The sequence below is a fragment of the Seriola aureovittata genome, chromosome 1, assembly GCF_021018895.1.
Source record: "Seriola aureovittata isolate HTS-2021-v1 ecotype China chromosome 1, ASM2101889v1, whole genome shotgun sequence".
Classification (NCBI taxonomy): Eukaryota; Metazoa; Chordata; class Actinopteri; order Carangiformes; family Carangidae; genus Seriola; species Seriola aureovittata.
Window position 1 is genome coordinate 1,004,401 of NC_079364.1, and position 16,144 is coordinate 1,020,544.

Here is a 16,144-nt window from a genome sequence, read left to right on the forward strand (position 1 = left end):
CCTGTCTGACCACCTGTGTGACTTCATACCACCTGTACACCTGTCTTACCCCGACTCTACAATGTCAATCCATCGCCTCTACCTGCCTGTCTAACCCCACACACACACCTGTCTACCATCAACACACACCTGTCTAACCATCAACACACACCTGTCTAACCATCAACACACCTCTTTCTAACCATCAACACACACCTGTCTACCATCAACACACACCTGTCTACCATCAACCCACACCTGTCTTACCATCAACATACGCCTGTCTTACCATCAACACACGCCTGTCTTACCATCAACATACGCCTGTCTTACCATCAACACACACCTGTCTACCATCAACACACACCTGTCTACCATCAACACACACCTGTCTACCATCAACCCACCTGTCTAACCATCAACACACACCTGTCTAACCATCAACACACACCTGTCTAACCCACTTGTTTCACCTTCGTACAGAACAACAAGCTAAAATCAGGATCCTCTCTCATCATGCCTCGGGTGTCGTTCGCCCCTCCCTCGCTGTGCCTCACCTTTCTCCCCTTGGTGCACCGCCTCCTCCCCTCCCTCCCCCCCACGGTCCGTGACGTGGACGTCCCCCCTCTGTTCCGGGAGCGGTTCATCCTGGGGGGGTACCGGCCCGTGGGCCTGTCGTGGCGTAGTTACGTCCTCAGTCTGTTCCAGATCCACAACGAGACCCTGAATGTGTGGAGTCACCTGCTCGCCGCGGTCTGCGTCCTGCTGAGGTTCATGGCGTTCGCCGTCCTGCAGGGGGGGGTACTGTCACCGTCCGGTCCTGTTTGTTTCACCTCCTTTTTTTTGGAAGTCATGTATCTGACCCGTTTGACCTCTGACCTCCTCAGGGGATCCTGGGTTTTCGGCTGCAGGGTCCTGAAGGTCAGGGCTTTTCTCTGGACGTGTCCTCGCTGCCTCTCGTCCTCTATGTCTTCTCCGCCGTCACATACCTGAGCTGCAGGTGAGTCCGCAACGTCTTTAAGAAAAAAAACAGACTCTGACTCTGACTAGGGCTCATGGGAAATCTCACAGCTGTGTCGCAGTTCAGAGGCTCCTTCAAAATGCGTCCTTTGTTTCCTGGACAACGAATGATCCAACAGGTGATTCCAACATTTCCCAGGATGCAGATCAAGCTTTATTATTGATAGAAAATTATTGATTAGTGCAGCTCTAATTACTGTGCATGTTGCAGCGCTGTAGCTCACCTGTTGCAGTCCCACTCGGAGCATGCGCACTACTCGCTCTTCTTCCTGGACTACGTGGGCGTGGCCGTCTACCAGTACGGCTGTGCTCTGGCTCTGTGCCTGTACAGCTCAGACGCCGCCTGGACGCAAAGCATGCTGGGACAGGTCTGTTTGTGTGTCTTACATCCATCCTCAATAACATGACATGATGCATTCAGGTGCACTGATGACGCTAGTAATTTCAGATCTTCCTCCCGGCCGCCGCCCTCCTCGCCTGGTTCTCTTGTGCCACCTGCTGCTACGCGAAGCTTCATTTCCGCCGTCCGTACCCGCTGCACCGGAAGCTCTGCCAGGTGGTCCCGATGGGCGTGGCCTACCTGCTGGACATCAGTCCCGTCGCCCATCGCCTCGTCACCTACAGCTGGACGAACAGCACTGCACTGCCTCTGCACTTCCTGCAGGTGATGTTTAAAGAGCCTGCAAAACACCTGCAGTTAAGATTTTCCTTCAAGTAAAAACAGTTGCACAAAACAACTCAAGTTTCATCCTTAAGGTTTCCTTAAAATGTTCGCGAGTATTTAAGGTTTTCTCCTTTTCTTAGTCTTATACTTAAGGAATCACTTAAAATCAGGTAAACCGTTGCACAAAACACCTTAGAGACCAAAGTAAGGTAAAAAACTAAAGGTACTTCTGACTCTGTCTAAACTGCAACATGACCCAGTTTAAATGAAGATAGTGAACGCATCGCAGGAAGGTGATGAGGATGTTCCACGGCCAGGAGAAACCCTTAACGATGCAGTAGAGTAAAATTGATGCAAAGGCTTTAACTTTTTTCCTTAATGAAGGAAACCTTTCAAGAGATTCTGTGCAACACCCTGAAGTAACTCCAGTAGCTCAGGAGAAATTAAACCTCAAGTCCTATATTCAAGGAGAACACTTAAGGTGTTTTGTGCAGCCGGCCCCAGATGTTTCCCTCAGCAGCTGATGAGACCAAACACAGAGCAAAAAGAGCGGGAACACTGACGATGATCGATCAGTCGACACAAACACAACAACACACAAACATCATGTTGATCTGTGACTGATCGGTTCAACATATCAACTGAAACTGTCACTTCCTGTTTCTACTGCCACTTCTGCCCCTCCTCCACCAGGTGGTGCTGTTCCTGCTGTCGGCCTTCTTCTTCTCCTGCCCCGTCCCCGAGCGCTTCGCCCCCGGTCGCTACGACATCGTGGGCCACGGCCATCAGCTCTTCCACATCCTGTTGTCCCTCTGCACGCTCGTCCAGCAGGAGGCGCTGTTCCGGGACTTCCTGTGGCGGCGGCCGGCGCTGGTCAGGGAGTTTGGAGAGGAGCGCCTCCTGCTGGCCTGCGCCTCCTTCCCCTGCCTGACGCTCTGCTGCACCATCACGGCGCTTGCCATGAGGAGGAGGGCTCAGACTCAGCTGATGAAAGAGCAGAGATAGAAGAAGAAGAAGAAGAAGAAGGAGGAGCAGGAAGAGGAGGAAGAGGAGGAGGAGGAGGAGGAGGTGTGACTTCATGCTAAAACTCCTGAGGGATTTACTTTGGATTAAAAGGCTTCTCTGAGCAAACAGGAGTGTGTTTGTAGACGTCTGCTCCTCTGGGAAGAAGATTATTATAATGTTCTTCTGGTTTTTCTGGTTTCTGTTTTTTTTGTTTTTACCTTTTTGTCTAAACTAGAATAATATTGTGCATATTTTTCTGTTTTTCAAATCACTTTTTGGAAACTTTTGTGGAAAGTTGTTCAGGACGACATTTTAACCTGGCAAAGCGACAATGTGTTTCCAACATGTTATCTTCACTAATCAGCAGAATGTTTTCAGCCTTCATCAGTGTCACAGTCATGCAACATAAAAGCCTAAACAACATTTCAAATGAACTGGTTTGCAACAACAACAACAACAACAACAACAACAACAACAAGCGTCCATCTTTGGAGCAAGTGAGGAAATGAGCTCAACACAAACTAGGATTCCCTCCTCGTGGTTTAATGCCTCAGGAAACACGGTCACAGTCTCTTCTTCATGAGTTACAGTGTTGAATAATGGCCAGAAGTGTTTCTACTGAACATTATGATGTCACAGGGAAGTTGACCTTTGACCTTTTGGATATAAAATGTCATCACATTCGAGTTAAATTGTGTCATAATTAGTCAATGAATGTATTGGCTCCTGCATCCTCCACTGTGGTCCTGCTTCTGTAGAGGGACTCTAGTTTTAAAACCGTTGTTTTAGTTTTAATTGATATAAATTTGTTTTTTCGTCTCCGTGCCTCCATTTTTTTCTGTCTAAGGTAATTACTTAAAAAAAACAACCTCAGATGAGAAGAACTGCACAGCTGCAACCAACTCTTATTTTCATCATCAACACGTGACAGTTAATTTCTTTAATAATCGATTGTTTCTCAGTTTATAAATGTCAGAAACACGTCAAACATTGTTCCTTCAGGATCAAATGAACATATAATAATGTTTTATTTTGTAATTCTTAAAATAAAAACAGTTGTATTTGGGTGGAGGCAGAAATCGCAGCAGCAGAGATCAACGAACACCTGGACAGGAAACTGAAGTTAACACGACGTAATTCAGACATGAAGAGTGAAATTAATATTATTGCTCAAACTGCACAGTGCTGTTATCTCTCTCTCTCTCAGTTCTCCAACGGCCTCGCTCCGCCAGTCAAGCGGTAAGTGTCAGTTGGAGTGTTTGGGTGGAGCAGCAGATAATGTTCCACTCTCAGGTTTAATATGTTTATCAGTCACAGCTGCATGTGGTGAGAGGAACGGCCACGAGACGACCGACACTCCCTCCGTGGGTTATTACAGGATTGATTCATTCTAAACACAGAGGAGTCTGTCCTGATGGTGGCGCTAGAGGAAACCACAGGACTCTTTAACAGTCATTAATCAAACTGTATTTATGGACTGAAAACAACTGAAAACATCATCTGCAGCTTAAATCAGTTAACTTTTAAATTCTTGATCTGATTGGTTTCGTCTCCATGGCAACAGCAGCTGAGGATCATGGGTATTGTAGTAGTAAGAGACACTTGTCAAAATGAATGTAAAACCTGACAAAGAAGGTTACAACTCAGGCGAATTAGCTTGTTAGCAACCTCGTTAGCAAGCCAGCTAGCGAGCTAGCCAGCTAGCAAGTGAGAGTTAGCTCACTGGTAATAAGACTCTTCTTATTTAAATTTAACTCATGAAAAAAACTCAGAAAATGTATGTTTTATTGAGTTTAAAAGTGAAGACAGACTCTTCAGCTGTCGTCCATCAGTGTGTGTGTGTCTGTGTCTGTGTGTGTGTGTGTGTGTGTGTCTGTGTGTGTGTGTGTGTGTGTGTGTGTGGGTGTGTCTGTGTGTGTGTGTGTGTGTGTGTGTGTTTGTGTCTGTGTGTGTGTGTGTGTGTGTGTGTCTGTGTGTGTGTGTGTGTGTGTGTGTGTCTGTGTGTGTGTGTGTGTGTCTGTGTGTGTGTGTGTGTGTGTGTGTGTGTGTGTGTCTGTGTGTGTGTGTGTGTGTGTGTGTGTGTGTGTGTGTGTGTGTGTGTGTGTGTGTGTGTGTGTGTGTGTGTGTGTGTGTGTGTGTGTGTGTGTGGCTTTAAGCAGCTCAAACAGCGGAGCGGCTCACTGTTTGTTCAGTCTGTCAATGAGTAAACCTGCAGCAGGGAAAACTCCCCACAGAGTGTGAACCTGAACTCAGCGCTGTCTGCACACAGGTACGAGCTGCACTTTAACTCTAATGAACAACTAGTTCATCAGCTGTTAACAACAATCATACTTTTATTAAGTTTTCTGTTAGATGATGTCGTCAGTCAGTGTCTTTCTGTTTTTAACTTTAATTTTAAATATCAAACAAAAAACAAGTCAATAGAGACAGTTATAAATAATAACATGAAACTGGGAATATTAACAGAAAATAACATGACAACATTTGAATTTCTGCTGGAGACATTTTGGAAATTATGGAAATATATTTTAATATAAACAAAATATTTATAGTTTAATACGTTTTATTGTGTGCATGACTTTATATCAAGTTTCATATCTCGTGTCGTGTTGTATGAGTGTGTGTCACACACTCATACTACACGACATCTCACAGTTTAACAGCAGGAACTTAACTCCAGTTTTCCATTGGCTGCCACATGATTCATCTACTCCACCACATTTATAATTTTCTACTTTACTACATTCATTTGATTGAAACTGTGATTATAAGTTACTATGAAGATTCAGATTATTGATATAAAATGTAATTAACTAATTATGTAGTGATGTTTTATTATTGCTAAAGCTAACCAGCTGTATATAAAGGAATTAATATTAGCTCTGCAACTTCAAAGTGATGAACACATTAATGCATCAATAATTAAAATTCAACATATAAGACACATTATTCTCCATAATAAGTTCTTTTACTTTTGGTACTTTAAGTATATTTTATGATGATGATACTTCATTATAAAATGTAGTTTTTATTTTACTTAAGATCTGAGTTCTCAGTGTGTTCCTCTACACACTCCACACAAAAGGAAAAGTGATTTTATCAGATGTGTGTGTAATGTCTCGGGTGTCACACTGGAAACAGGGGGACCCAGCTGGACTAGCTCTGTGTAAAGGTAGAGAAACCCACCTACCAGCATAGAAACCTTAGTGTAAAGGCCGCTCCACGGTTTCTATGGAGACCCACAAAGTCTTGACCACGTGCCACTTGTTCCAGTTGTTCCCAACATGCTGGACTGTTCCTTTAAATGACATTTTAATGAATGAATATTAATTCTTTGTTTGTCCGACAGGCGTCAGACAGGATGGTGAAGGTGCTTCGATTCTCACAGAGCTGAAAGAACAAGGTAAACAACAGCTAAACAACATCTTAATTACATAAAAACAACAGGTAAACAACAGGTAAACATCTAAACAACAGGTAAACAACAGCTCTGTGGAGTTTCTCTGATCAGGCTCACTCGTCTCTGTCTTGTTTTTTCAGAGCTTTTCTTCACTTTTTCATAACGCTTCACCTTTCCACACATTGTGTTGTTTTATGGTGTTAGAAAGTAAACACAGCCTCTTGTTTACTCAGTGTTTTGTTTATACACCAGTTACTGAATCTTCCTCTGCTCTGAAGGTTCGGGAACGTTGAAGTTTGTTTCGGCTCACAGAAGGTGAACTTTGTATTCTGGATGAGGTTTAGCTGCAGCAGAGACATGAGCATGATTTAACGAGCTCATATTGGTCGACCTTTGACCTCATGTCACCATCAGTCATGTTAATGACCAGGAAAAACCAAAGCTCATGTAGCCGTCATTAGGTTTCCGTATAGACCAGTAAAATGCAAATACAGTTTATAAAACAGCCATAAGGTCTTCAGTGTCAGTGTTGGAGTAAATATCCTGCAGCTCCATCTGAGCTTCAGTCTGGATTTGCATGTCGACAGAAACTAAAACCGCCAGCACATTTTCATTGACTGTCTCATGTTTGTGTCCAGCTCCAGCTGTAAGTATCAGGCCAGCTGTTCTGCACCAGCTGCAGCCATGAAAACATCAAAGAGGCAACTTTAGTCTATGTCTGATCAGCTCCAAATCTCAGTTTTAAAGCTCCATGTTTTCTTCTTCTTCTGTGTAGATATAAAAACCATCTCAGTGTAGTTTCACATCTCCTCTCTCAGGCTTCTCTCTGCAGCTCTAGTAACAACAGGTCGGTGAGCCAATCAGAAGAGAGGAGGCTCTGAGCCTCTCTTCTGATTGGCTGACTGATTTCTGAGTGATCCAATAAAAAGACTGCAGATTTCAGGTAAAAACACTCAGAGAAACCAAATCCTGCAAGGTTTGGATGGTGGGTCCAGGTGGGCGGGGCTTGGTGACTGCTTTGTTGTGACATCACAAAGTTCCAGAAGTCCTGACGGCTGGTTTTAAGGCTCAGTTTCTGAATACAGGCTGTGTGCATTTCTCTGTGGACTGAGGCTTTGATACTTTCACAGTATTAATATAGAAGCTAGAGCTGATCTATAATCACACTACACATGGACACAGACCTTTACACTGGAGGAGCTTTAAACCACAGTTAGACTCGTTAAATTAAAATATTTATTCACATCTTCAATTTATATTCTCCTGTTTTATTCATTTAAATTTCCCATTTTACTTTTTTTTCAACCTTTTATCTCTGTCTCTGTGATTCTATTACATCCGTTCTTTATTCTGTTTATGTCTCATGTTGTCTGGTGTCGAACCTCAGCCCAGAAATTCCACAGACATTAATTAGTTACCTGAAAGCCGCAGGTCTCAGGTGTGTCAGAGCAGGAAGTGGGTCGTGCCTTCAGTAAATTTGAGTTGTGTCACGTTTCTCCACACAGTCGGACGGAGAGGACGCACAGAGGTCACATGACTCACGTCCTCCTCTTCGACTCCTTCACAGTCTCTGCTCTGGTTTCTGTCTCTCTTAGAGATCATGGCGGCAGTTGGAGCCGAGGTCACGGCGTCCTGGTTCCTGTCATCAGGGGTCGTGGGTTTCCTCATCATCCTCCTCCTCCTCTCCATCTTCCTCATGGCTCTCTGCAGCAACTGCGGCAGGTCGGCTGCTTCTGGTCTCTACGTCACTTCAGTTTAAAGGACAAATCTGCTGAGTTTCTGTTCTACTGTCAACACATCTCATTAATATCATCATCCAAACACTGATGTGTCTGATTCCACTGAGCCACAGAGCAGCACACTGAATGTGGATTAATCCGCCAATGAAAATAGTCCCCAACAAATGCACTATTTCCTGTTTGTGTGATATATTTGTGAGGTTTGTTGACAGGAGGAAAAATAGAAAATATCACCAGAGTAAAATGCAGTTTTTTATCATAAGCAAAAGTTTTATAGTTTTATGACAGAGGTTTATAGTAAATACCTCATTGTTTTAGATGAAGCGACATCAGAGATTTTGGATCTTGCTCCAGAAGTGAGAAAACTTTATTGCAAATCTCTTGACATTTAAGTTACTGCTAATCCAGAGTTACATGACTCAGCTGAGTCCAGCATCAGACTAGCTTCAGCTGAAGCTCATGGGAACTGTAGTATTTACAGTGTTTCTCATCTGAAAACATTTCACTCATAGATGTTGTCATTACATTTAAACTTTTTTCTTTTGTTTTCTAGACGTTCGTTTGAGCTGCGAGATTCAGAGACGGACAAAAACCCCTCAGCTCTGATCAGAGTGGTGAGAGACCTTTGACCTCTGAGATGAAACTCCTCTGAGCTTTTTGTTCATTAAATATAAAAACCCTGAGAGTGAATTAATCAATGTGACGTTTCCTGAAGGTGAAACTGGAAGACACCAGGGAGGCGAGAGAGAATCCGATGATCAGTGAGATCCAGAACGATGAAAAAGGTGAGTGAGCGTATGAACAGATGAAGATGAAAAGAGACAGGTGAATGAAAACAAAAGAACAAACTTCACGGACGAGTCTCTGAGATCTGAAATAAAAACTGGTTTTCACTCGGAACCAAACTGATGTTCAGGAAAACTAAAGCTGAAGCACAGTCTCACTTCCTGCTGCTCAGAGCTGTCAATCAGACCATGCGTCTTATTTTGAAAAATGTAATTACATTTTATCAAAACAATACACAATTCTTATTTTTTATCTCTTTTATCAATTTTGTCTCTCTTTTCAATCTGTGTGTGTGTGTGTGTGTGTGTGTGTGTGTGTGGTGTGTGTGTGTGTGTGTGTGTGTACAGAGTTTACTCGTCATGAGGGAAACTCGTTCACTCCGTGGAGGAGCCACTTGGGGGCGCCAGAGAACAACCAAGGTCTGTGAAAACACACTGAGAGTGTGTGTGTGTGTGTGTGTGTGTGTGTGTGTGTGTTTTTACTCACTCAACCCAGGGTTAGTTTCATCAGTCAGGTAACTGAAGCATCAGTGCTGTTGCCATGGTTACCTGCATGTTAACACACCTGGGGCTCTGAGTGAAAACAGCGTTAGGATTGTTAGTTAAAATGTTCAAATGGCAGCCAATCAGAGACCAGGGATTTTCTATATTTGTTTGGCACTTATACTCATACTTTCATACAAACAAACAGTAAACACTTAAACATATATAAATAAATACAAATAAAATAAATAAATAATATTAAAAAATAAATAAGACTCAATTAAAAGCCAAACAAAAATAATGAGCTAAACTTCTTGGTGTGTGTGTGTGTGTGTGTGTGTGTGTGTGTGTGTGTGTGTGTGTGTGTGTGTGTACTCAGATGTTCAGACCAATGGCAGTGCAGCAGTGATGGAGACAAGAGGAAACTCTGATGCTGCTGGAGGAGGAGGAGCAGGAGGAGGAAGAGGAGCAGGAGGAGGAAAAGGAGGAGGAGGAGCAGGAGGAAGAGGAGGAGGAGGAGCAGGAGGAGGAAGAGGAGCAGGAGGAGCAGGAGGAAGAGGAGCAGGAGGAGCAGGAGGAAGAGGAGGAGGAGGAGCAGGAGGAGGAGGTGGTTACATCATGTGTAAACTGTAGTTTTTAATTTAAAATAATTTTAATCATAACATTGAAGCTAATTAAACATCCCATTACTACGTTTCCCATGATGCATAACTCCCTCTGCTCTGTGTGTGTGTTCAGAGTCGAGTCCTTCAGAGAAGTCGGTGGAGGTCGTGCTGTGGAGGAGTCACCTGAGGGCGTCACAGAAACAAGGTCACTGATGATCCATCTGTAGAAATAATAACAACGACATATAGAGAAATAATAATGAGAAACTAATTATCTGGAGAAACTACCAATGACAGAAAATGTATCTGGAATTATTCTGATCAAATTTAATCATTTTTCATCCAGAAATATCGAACGTTTGATTCCAGCTCGTTGAACGTGACAGTTTGCTGCTTCAGATTTTAGGATCTGAACTTTGAAAAATCTTTTTCTGCTCAGAGAAACTGTGAAGATGTTTTTCTCTTTATGTGACGTAATATATAAAAATACAGCGGCTGGTTAGAGCAGGAAGTTCTTGTTTCATAAGGTGTGAAGGAAAGGAAGCTCGGAGAGAGTGATGACTTTGAAAGAAATCAAAGCAAACAACGAAAAAAATAAAGAAAAAAGAGACACAAAACAAAAACAAAGAAACTCAAAATACCTTCTCAATTAAAACTGTGTCTCTGTACAGATGTGAGCAGCTCCACCCCTCCAGACTCCGACCACGTCTACCACACCATCGGAGGAGGGCAGGGCGATCCTCACAGGTCATCGCCACCCACCAATCAAGAGGCCGGAGGCGGAGACTCGGTGGATTTAGGCGACAGAAGCAGGAATTCAGTTTATGCTCAGGTCAGCAGAAAGGGGAGACAGGCCACGCCCCCTGACTGTATACCTGAGGTGGTACAGGTGGTGGAGGAGGAGCCTTCACCTCCGCTGCCTGACAGGGAGACGGAGGGATGACGGATGAAAGGACAGAGGAGAGAAGGAGGGACGGCAGCTAAAGGACAAAAAGACAAATTCAGAAAAAGCTGATTCCAGTTTATTTGAACATGAAGAATCATCCAGTTTCTTATTGTTGCATTTGAAAACAACATCATTTCCCATAATGCACCTGGACAGTGTTTTTATAGGCGGAGGGGGATGTTAATGTGTGAAAGTGGTGAAATGCCCCTTTAAAGAAAGACACACTGAAGCTTTAAGGCCCATAAACAGTATATAATAATCAATAGCTGCTGATCACTTTCCAATCACTGATCGATTGATTTGATCCCTACGTGTCCAGAACACAGTGTTGTTGGGGAACAGGAAGTCTGTTGATTATACGTTGATGTTTGAGTGAAAACACACAGAGGTGTGTTGGTGGTTGCTACGGTAACGGGGTGAAGCGGGGCGGAGTCTCAGACAAACCTTTCACATGTGGATCAGCTGGATTGTGACGACTCATCAGAGCATCAGTGACCTCTGGTGACCTCTGGATGGAGACACCGTCGTCCTGTTTGTCACGTCTGTTTCTTCTCCACGGTTTCAACATGTCATGTGATGACTCTGACGTCTGCAGGCTCGTGATTGGTCGATTCTCTGTGACACATCAAAGATGAGTTTAGCTGAATCATCTCGTCTTTTCTCGTTCGCTTCCGATAAATATGTTTAAGTTTTAATTTTAATTTTCAGACTCTTCAGAACATTTTAAAGGTGAAATGATGAGATGAATGAATGAACTGCTGAGAGATTAAATTACATTTCTGCTGTTTGTCTTTATCAAATGTAAAATTTTTTGTTGCTTTTCATGATAATAAAATATATAATGAAGGTTGGCGTTGGATTCAGTCAATTTTCTTCATATATTCCTAAAAACTGTGTTTTTTCTCTCTCAAAAAACATTGTTAATTCTCATATTACAACTTTATTCTTGAAATATTATGACTTTTTCTCATAAAATTACAACTTCAAAAAAAAATTACGATTTTATTCTCAAAATTTCAGACGACTCAATGTGGCCCTAATACTTCATCATATGTTCGCACCGACTCTTTGTCTTCATCAGCTGCAGCTTTAAGTTCATCATGTCCAAACAGGAATTGACTCTTTAAACTGAGAAAGTGTCTATTCAACTGAATATCTTGCTTTTATTGAGCTTATTTTCTCAAGTTCAGTTAGTTTTACAATTTCAAAACTTATCACACGACATTGAAGCAGCTATTTAACCTACGTTCACTTCACTCATGCTGTTAATGTGAATTTAAATGATTTACAGTCTGAAACATCAGGATAAAAGTTCCAGCATTTAGAAAGTCATGATGAGTCAGAGCTGCTGAGTCACTGACATCCCAATGTAACTGTGTGTGTGTGTGCGTGTGTGTGTGTGTGTGTGTGTGTGTGTGTGTGTACTGTAACATCCTGCTGTGACTAACTGAGTCAGGGTTCAGCACAGCGGTTTGGTGGATGAGTGTGAGTGTGCACGTCGACCACGTCCATCAGCAGTCAGAAAGTCGTTTACAGTGTGTTTTTATTCTGAGACGACGACAGCCAAGACACATACACACACACACACACACACACACACACACACACACACACACACACACACACACACACACACACCAAAAACTGCAGCTCCAGGCAAACGTGCTGAGGTCAGAGGTCAGAGGGGACATGGAGACAAACTGTTGTTATAGAGAAAGGACGGACTTTTTCTTTTCATGTTACAGTGTGAACCAAGATCCCACAGAGCTGCTCTGTGTAACGAGTGTTAATGAGGGAATTAGAGCACAGCATGAAGTGAAAACAGAGCTGCAACAATAATCGATTTTACAAATCAATTTGCATCTAGTTTTTGAAAGAAATAACAAAATAACAGAAATAGAAATAGAAATACAAATGTTTAACACACTGTAAAATGCGACAAGTGGATCTAGGAAACCATTTGCCTTGAAAAAACTAAGTAAGTATAACTTTTAGTTTTAAGTTCTGTTGACTTTATCTTCACTTGTTGACTTTAAGTTTAGTTGTGTTTACTTCATTGTATGACGTTGCTCCAACTTAAAAATGGCATCTAAAATGAATTTGCTCTGTTTAAGGCAGCTTAAATAAGTTGTTTGACTTAAGTGAAAAGTTGCATTTACTCAGTAGAATTTAGGCAACTGATAAATCACTCTTAGATAAATCAAGTCAGTACAACAAAGAATAATTAGTTCCCAGGATTATTTTCTTGTTTTAACAAAATTCCATTTTGAGCATCTTAAGCTGAGGAAGCAAGTTCAATTATACAGTGAAAACCACTTTATAAAGTAATAAATGAATAACTGTACATGCCGATCTGTTTTAGAAGCTGCTGCTCCAGCAGAATAAATTGCCAACAGAGTGTATATCAGTAATTGTCAGCTGTATGCACAGGCTGCAAAGAGCCTGAATTGGTTGCTGTTCTCACCTGTGCACTGACACACCTGGGAGCTTAAAGATGCTCTTTAATACTTTTATCATATACTATTATTATCACCATATAACATGTTTTAAAATGTCACTTAACTCGTTTATAGAGACATTTTAACTGACTTACTTTGTACTTTTATTTAAGAACATTTTCACACAGTGATTTTACCTCTACTGCAGTAAAATGTCTTTTCAGTCACGGTAGTTAGTGACCGTTTACGTGCTGACGTCACTGCAGCGTCTCCTCGCCAGTCTCTGGAGCTTCGGTTACCGGTAGAGTTTATTGCTGCTCTGTCTCAACAGTTACGTCAGGGTTAGTGGTAAGTAGGACCCAAATGCAGCCAACACATGGGAGACAGTGCAGACAGGTTTATTTAACAAAAGAACTTATATCACAAGCACAGGGAACCATCGGGGATGACAACAGGTAACATGAACAGGTAACATGAACAGATCGAGGACAAACCCAGAGATCAACAGATCTGACACAGACAAAGAGGAGCACAAAGACTATATAGACAAGGGAGGCGAGGGTGATTGAACACAGGTGAAACACATCAGGGCGGGGCAGGCAATCACCACAGACACAGGACCAAGACAGGAAGCAAAAACACTGACACACAAGGAAACCAAATTACAAAATAAAACAGGAAGTGAGAAAAGTCCAAACTAAACTAACAAAAAGTGTCTGCCAAGTTAATGTTGTTTTCTTCATCACAGTGACTAACTACCTGCTGTATATTTAAACTGAGCAGTTCTGCTCCAGCACCCACAGCTCTCTGCTGCTTTCTCTAACTCAGCAGTTGTTTACATGCTGTTCAGATGCTAGCTACTTTAGCTTAGCAGTTAGCGCTAGCTTCATTTTATTGATCATCAGTAAAATAAAAAAAAAACACTCCAAACATAGTGCGAACGAGTTCACTCAGATATTGGTAGGGACGTGTCCATGTGCAAACCTACGCCCTTGGATCTGAGGCAAGAGTCAGAGCTGAGGTTGGGCCACTCTCACACTGTGTCATGTCATGAACTATCAGATATATGACACACACACACACACACACACACACACACACAGGATGAGTGGTGTCATGACATGTCAGAGTGTTGCTGGTTCTCATGAAGTCCTGAGTCTGTCGCCTGCAGCACTTCATCTCAGTGACTGTTACTGCTTCAGGCTGAAGGTGGAGACTTCCAGGATCTACAGTGGGTCAAACGCCGCTGGGCTACACTGGATCCTGCACCTGGTCCATGAGACCCAGACTGATGTCTCTAAAACCAACCTGTGACTTCCTCCTGCAGAGATACAGGTGACATCATCCACCTGTTTTCAGTAGAACCAAGAATTAATGTGTAAAACTGGTGGACTGCCCCTTTAAAACAACAGACATCGTCCTGATCACTGATAATTAACCAATAATCAACCCTGCTTTATGGTATACAAACCTGTTGTAGCTTTAAGACGACCGAAGGTGAGGTAAAGAGTTCAGACAGGTGTCCGTTTACTTTTGGCCAGTGGATCCAGACTGGGATCCCTCCACAGCTGCAGCCGTCACCATGGAAACCAAACTGAGTGAGCAGTGAACCAGGAGAGAATCAGACTGTTGAGAGTTAATCAATGAGCTCACCTGATCGCCGCTCAGCGATGTCATCATCAGCTGATCAAACAGAGGTGCATGCTGGGTGATCACAGGGGGACTGAAGTAAGTCAGACTGATGAGCTCAGTTTGTGACAGTCTGAGGGTTTAAATGTTTCAGTCAGAACCAGAAAGTTTTCAACATACAAGGAATTTGTTTTGGTCTTTTGGTTCATACCAATAGAAAGAAACACAGATGAAACAGGGAAGTTCTGCAGGTCAGATATCTCAAATACAAAATCAAAAAATTTAACAATAAGGTAAAAATATTTACAATAAAAATGTGAAAGAATATTATTTAAAAAAAGAATAAATAGAAAAATATAAATATGTACAATACAAATATGTATATAGGCTTTATAAATGACTGGGAGGATTTTAAACTTGAGTCATTTAACATAAAAACATAAATAATAAAACATCAAGTGACACAAGATGAACTTTAGTTTCCAGTTTCTTTCTCCTGTAAAAGCAAGAAACGTGTTCTTTTCTTAGTTAGCTAATTTGTTAGTTTGTTTATTTGTTTGTTTGTTTGTTTGTTTGTTTGTTTGTTTGTTTATTTGTTTGTTTGTTTGTTTGTTTGTTTGTTTGTTTGCTTGTTTGCTTGCTTGCTTGCTTGTGGGTCAGACTGTGTTTCTGACTGTAAACATGGCGGACTGCTCCTTTAGTCGCAGCACGTTCAGCAGTATCAGCACGTAGCTCACGAGAGTGAAGCGTCGGTGTGCGTGTGTGCTACGTGCGGCTCCACACACACACACACACACACACACACACACACACACACGCACACACACACAGGGAGGGGGTGGGAGAGGCAGAGCCGGTTATGTAATCAGTGAGCGGCTGATCTCCGCCCACAGGCCGCTCTTTGTTATCACTGTTATTGCACCTACAGTAACACAACTACACACAGTACTGCAGTACACGCAGTAATACTGCATACAGTATTCAAACTGTGTGGAGATGAAAGTTGCGACTAAAACCTGGAGAAAGTGAAAACAACGCGACTTTCAACAGTTTTTCATCTTTATTGTGAAGCTGATCAGTTACATTGTTCTGACTGTTCATGTGATTCTCTGTTAAACACAGAAGCTGCACTTATATTGTAGTTAATCAGGTTTGTGTAGTACACATAATCACTGTATTACTGCATGTACTGTGTGTACTTTGATTGGTTTATACTTGTGCAAATACTAAAAATAACTGCTGTTTTAGCACAGACGCACTGGGAGCATCGCAGCAGTGTTACAGATGTGTTACAGATGTGTTACAGATGTGTTACAGTGGTGTTGTGGGTGACTGGAGGACTGTGGTGAACAGTAACAGTCAGTTGTGTTCAGGCTCCTTCAGTGCAGAGGAACAGTCAGTAAACAACAGTCCTCTGTGGGGTGTGTTCCTGCACGGCTGAGCTCCGCCAA

The 16,144-nt window shown here is 42.4% G+C and overlaps 2 protein-coding genes across 2 annotated transcripts in view; both read left to right on the forward strand.

Annotated features, from left to right (window-relative positions):
• LOC130169492 (membrane progestin receptor beta-like) overlaps positions 1 to 3,477 on the forward strand; it is a 5,230-nt gene extending 1,753 nt beyond the window's left edge. The window contains 6 exon segments of the mRNA XM_056376314.1: positions 463 to 542; positions 544 to 765; positions 891 to 979; positions 1,211 to 1,367; positions 1,448 to 1,663; positions 2,357 to 3,477. Coding sequence (XP_056232289.1) covers positions 463 to 542; positions 544 to 765; positions 891 to 979; positions 1,211 to 1,367; positions 1,448 to 1,663; positions 2,357 to 2,668 — 1,076 coding nt within the window. The 3' untranslated portion in view covers positions 2,669 to 3,477.
• Positions 3,478 to 4,830: 1,353 nt separating this feature from the next.
• On the forward strand, positions 4,831 to 11,478 carry si:ch73-204p21.2 (uncharacterized). Its single transcript, XM_056373327.1, has 10 exons — positions 4,831 to 4,937; positions 6,018 to 6,071; positions 7,664 to 7,790; positions 8,361 to 8,421; positions 8,523 to 8,592; positions 8,941 to 9,012; positions 9,455 to 9,513; positions 9,583 to 9,682; positions 9,814 to 9,885; positions 10,352 to 11,478. The coding sequence occupies exons 3-10, from the start codon at positions 7,669 to 7,671 to the stop codon at positions 10,621 to 10,623; spliced, it is 828 nt and encodes a 275-aa protein (XP_056229302.1). The 5' UTR covers positions 4,831 to 4,937; positions 6,018 to 6,071; positions 7,664 to 7,668; the 3' UTR covers positions 10,624 to 11,478.
• The last annotated feature ends 4,666 nt before the right edge of the window (positions 11,479 to 16,144 follow it).

What these genes read in the sequence shown, in the direction of transcription:
- si:ch73-204p21.2 (XM_056373327.1), top strand. Translation starts at nt 7,669, where the DNA reads ATGGCGGCAGTTGGAGCCGAGGTCACGGCGTCCTGGTTCCTGTCATCA. An exon ending in CCTCAGCTCTGATCAGAGTG is followed by an intron (nt 8,422 to 8,522) that starts GTGAGAGACCTT and finishes CGTTTCCTGAAG; the next exon opens with GTGAAACTGGAAGACACCAG. An exon ending in GAGGAAACTCTGATGCTGCT is followed by an intron (nt 9,514 to 9,582) that starts GGAGGAGGAGGA and finishes GCAGGAGGAAGA; the next exon opens with GGAGGAGGAGGAGCAGGAGG.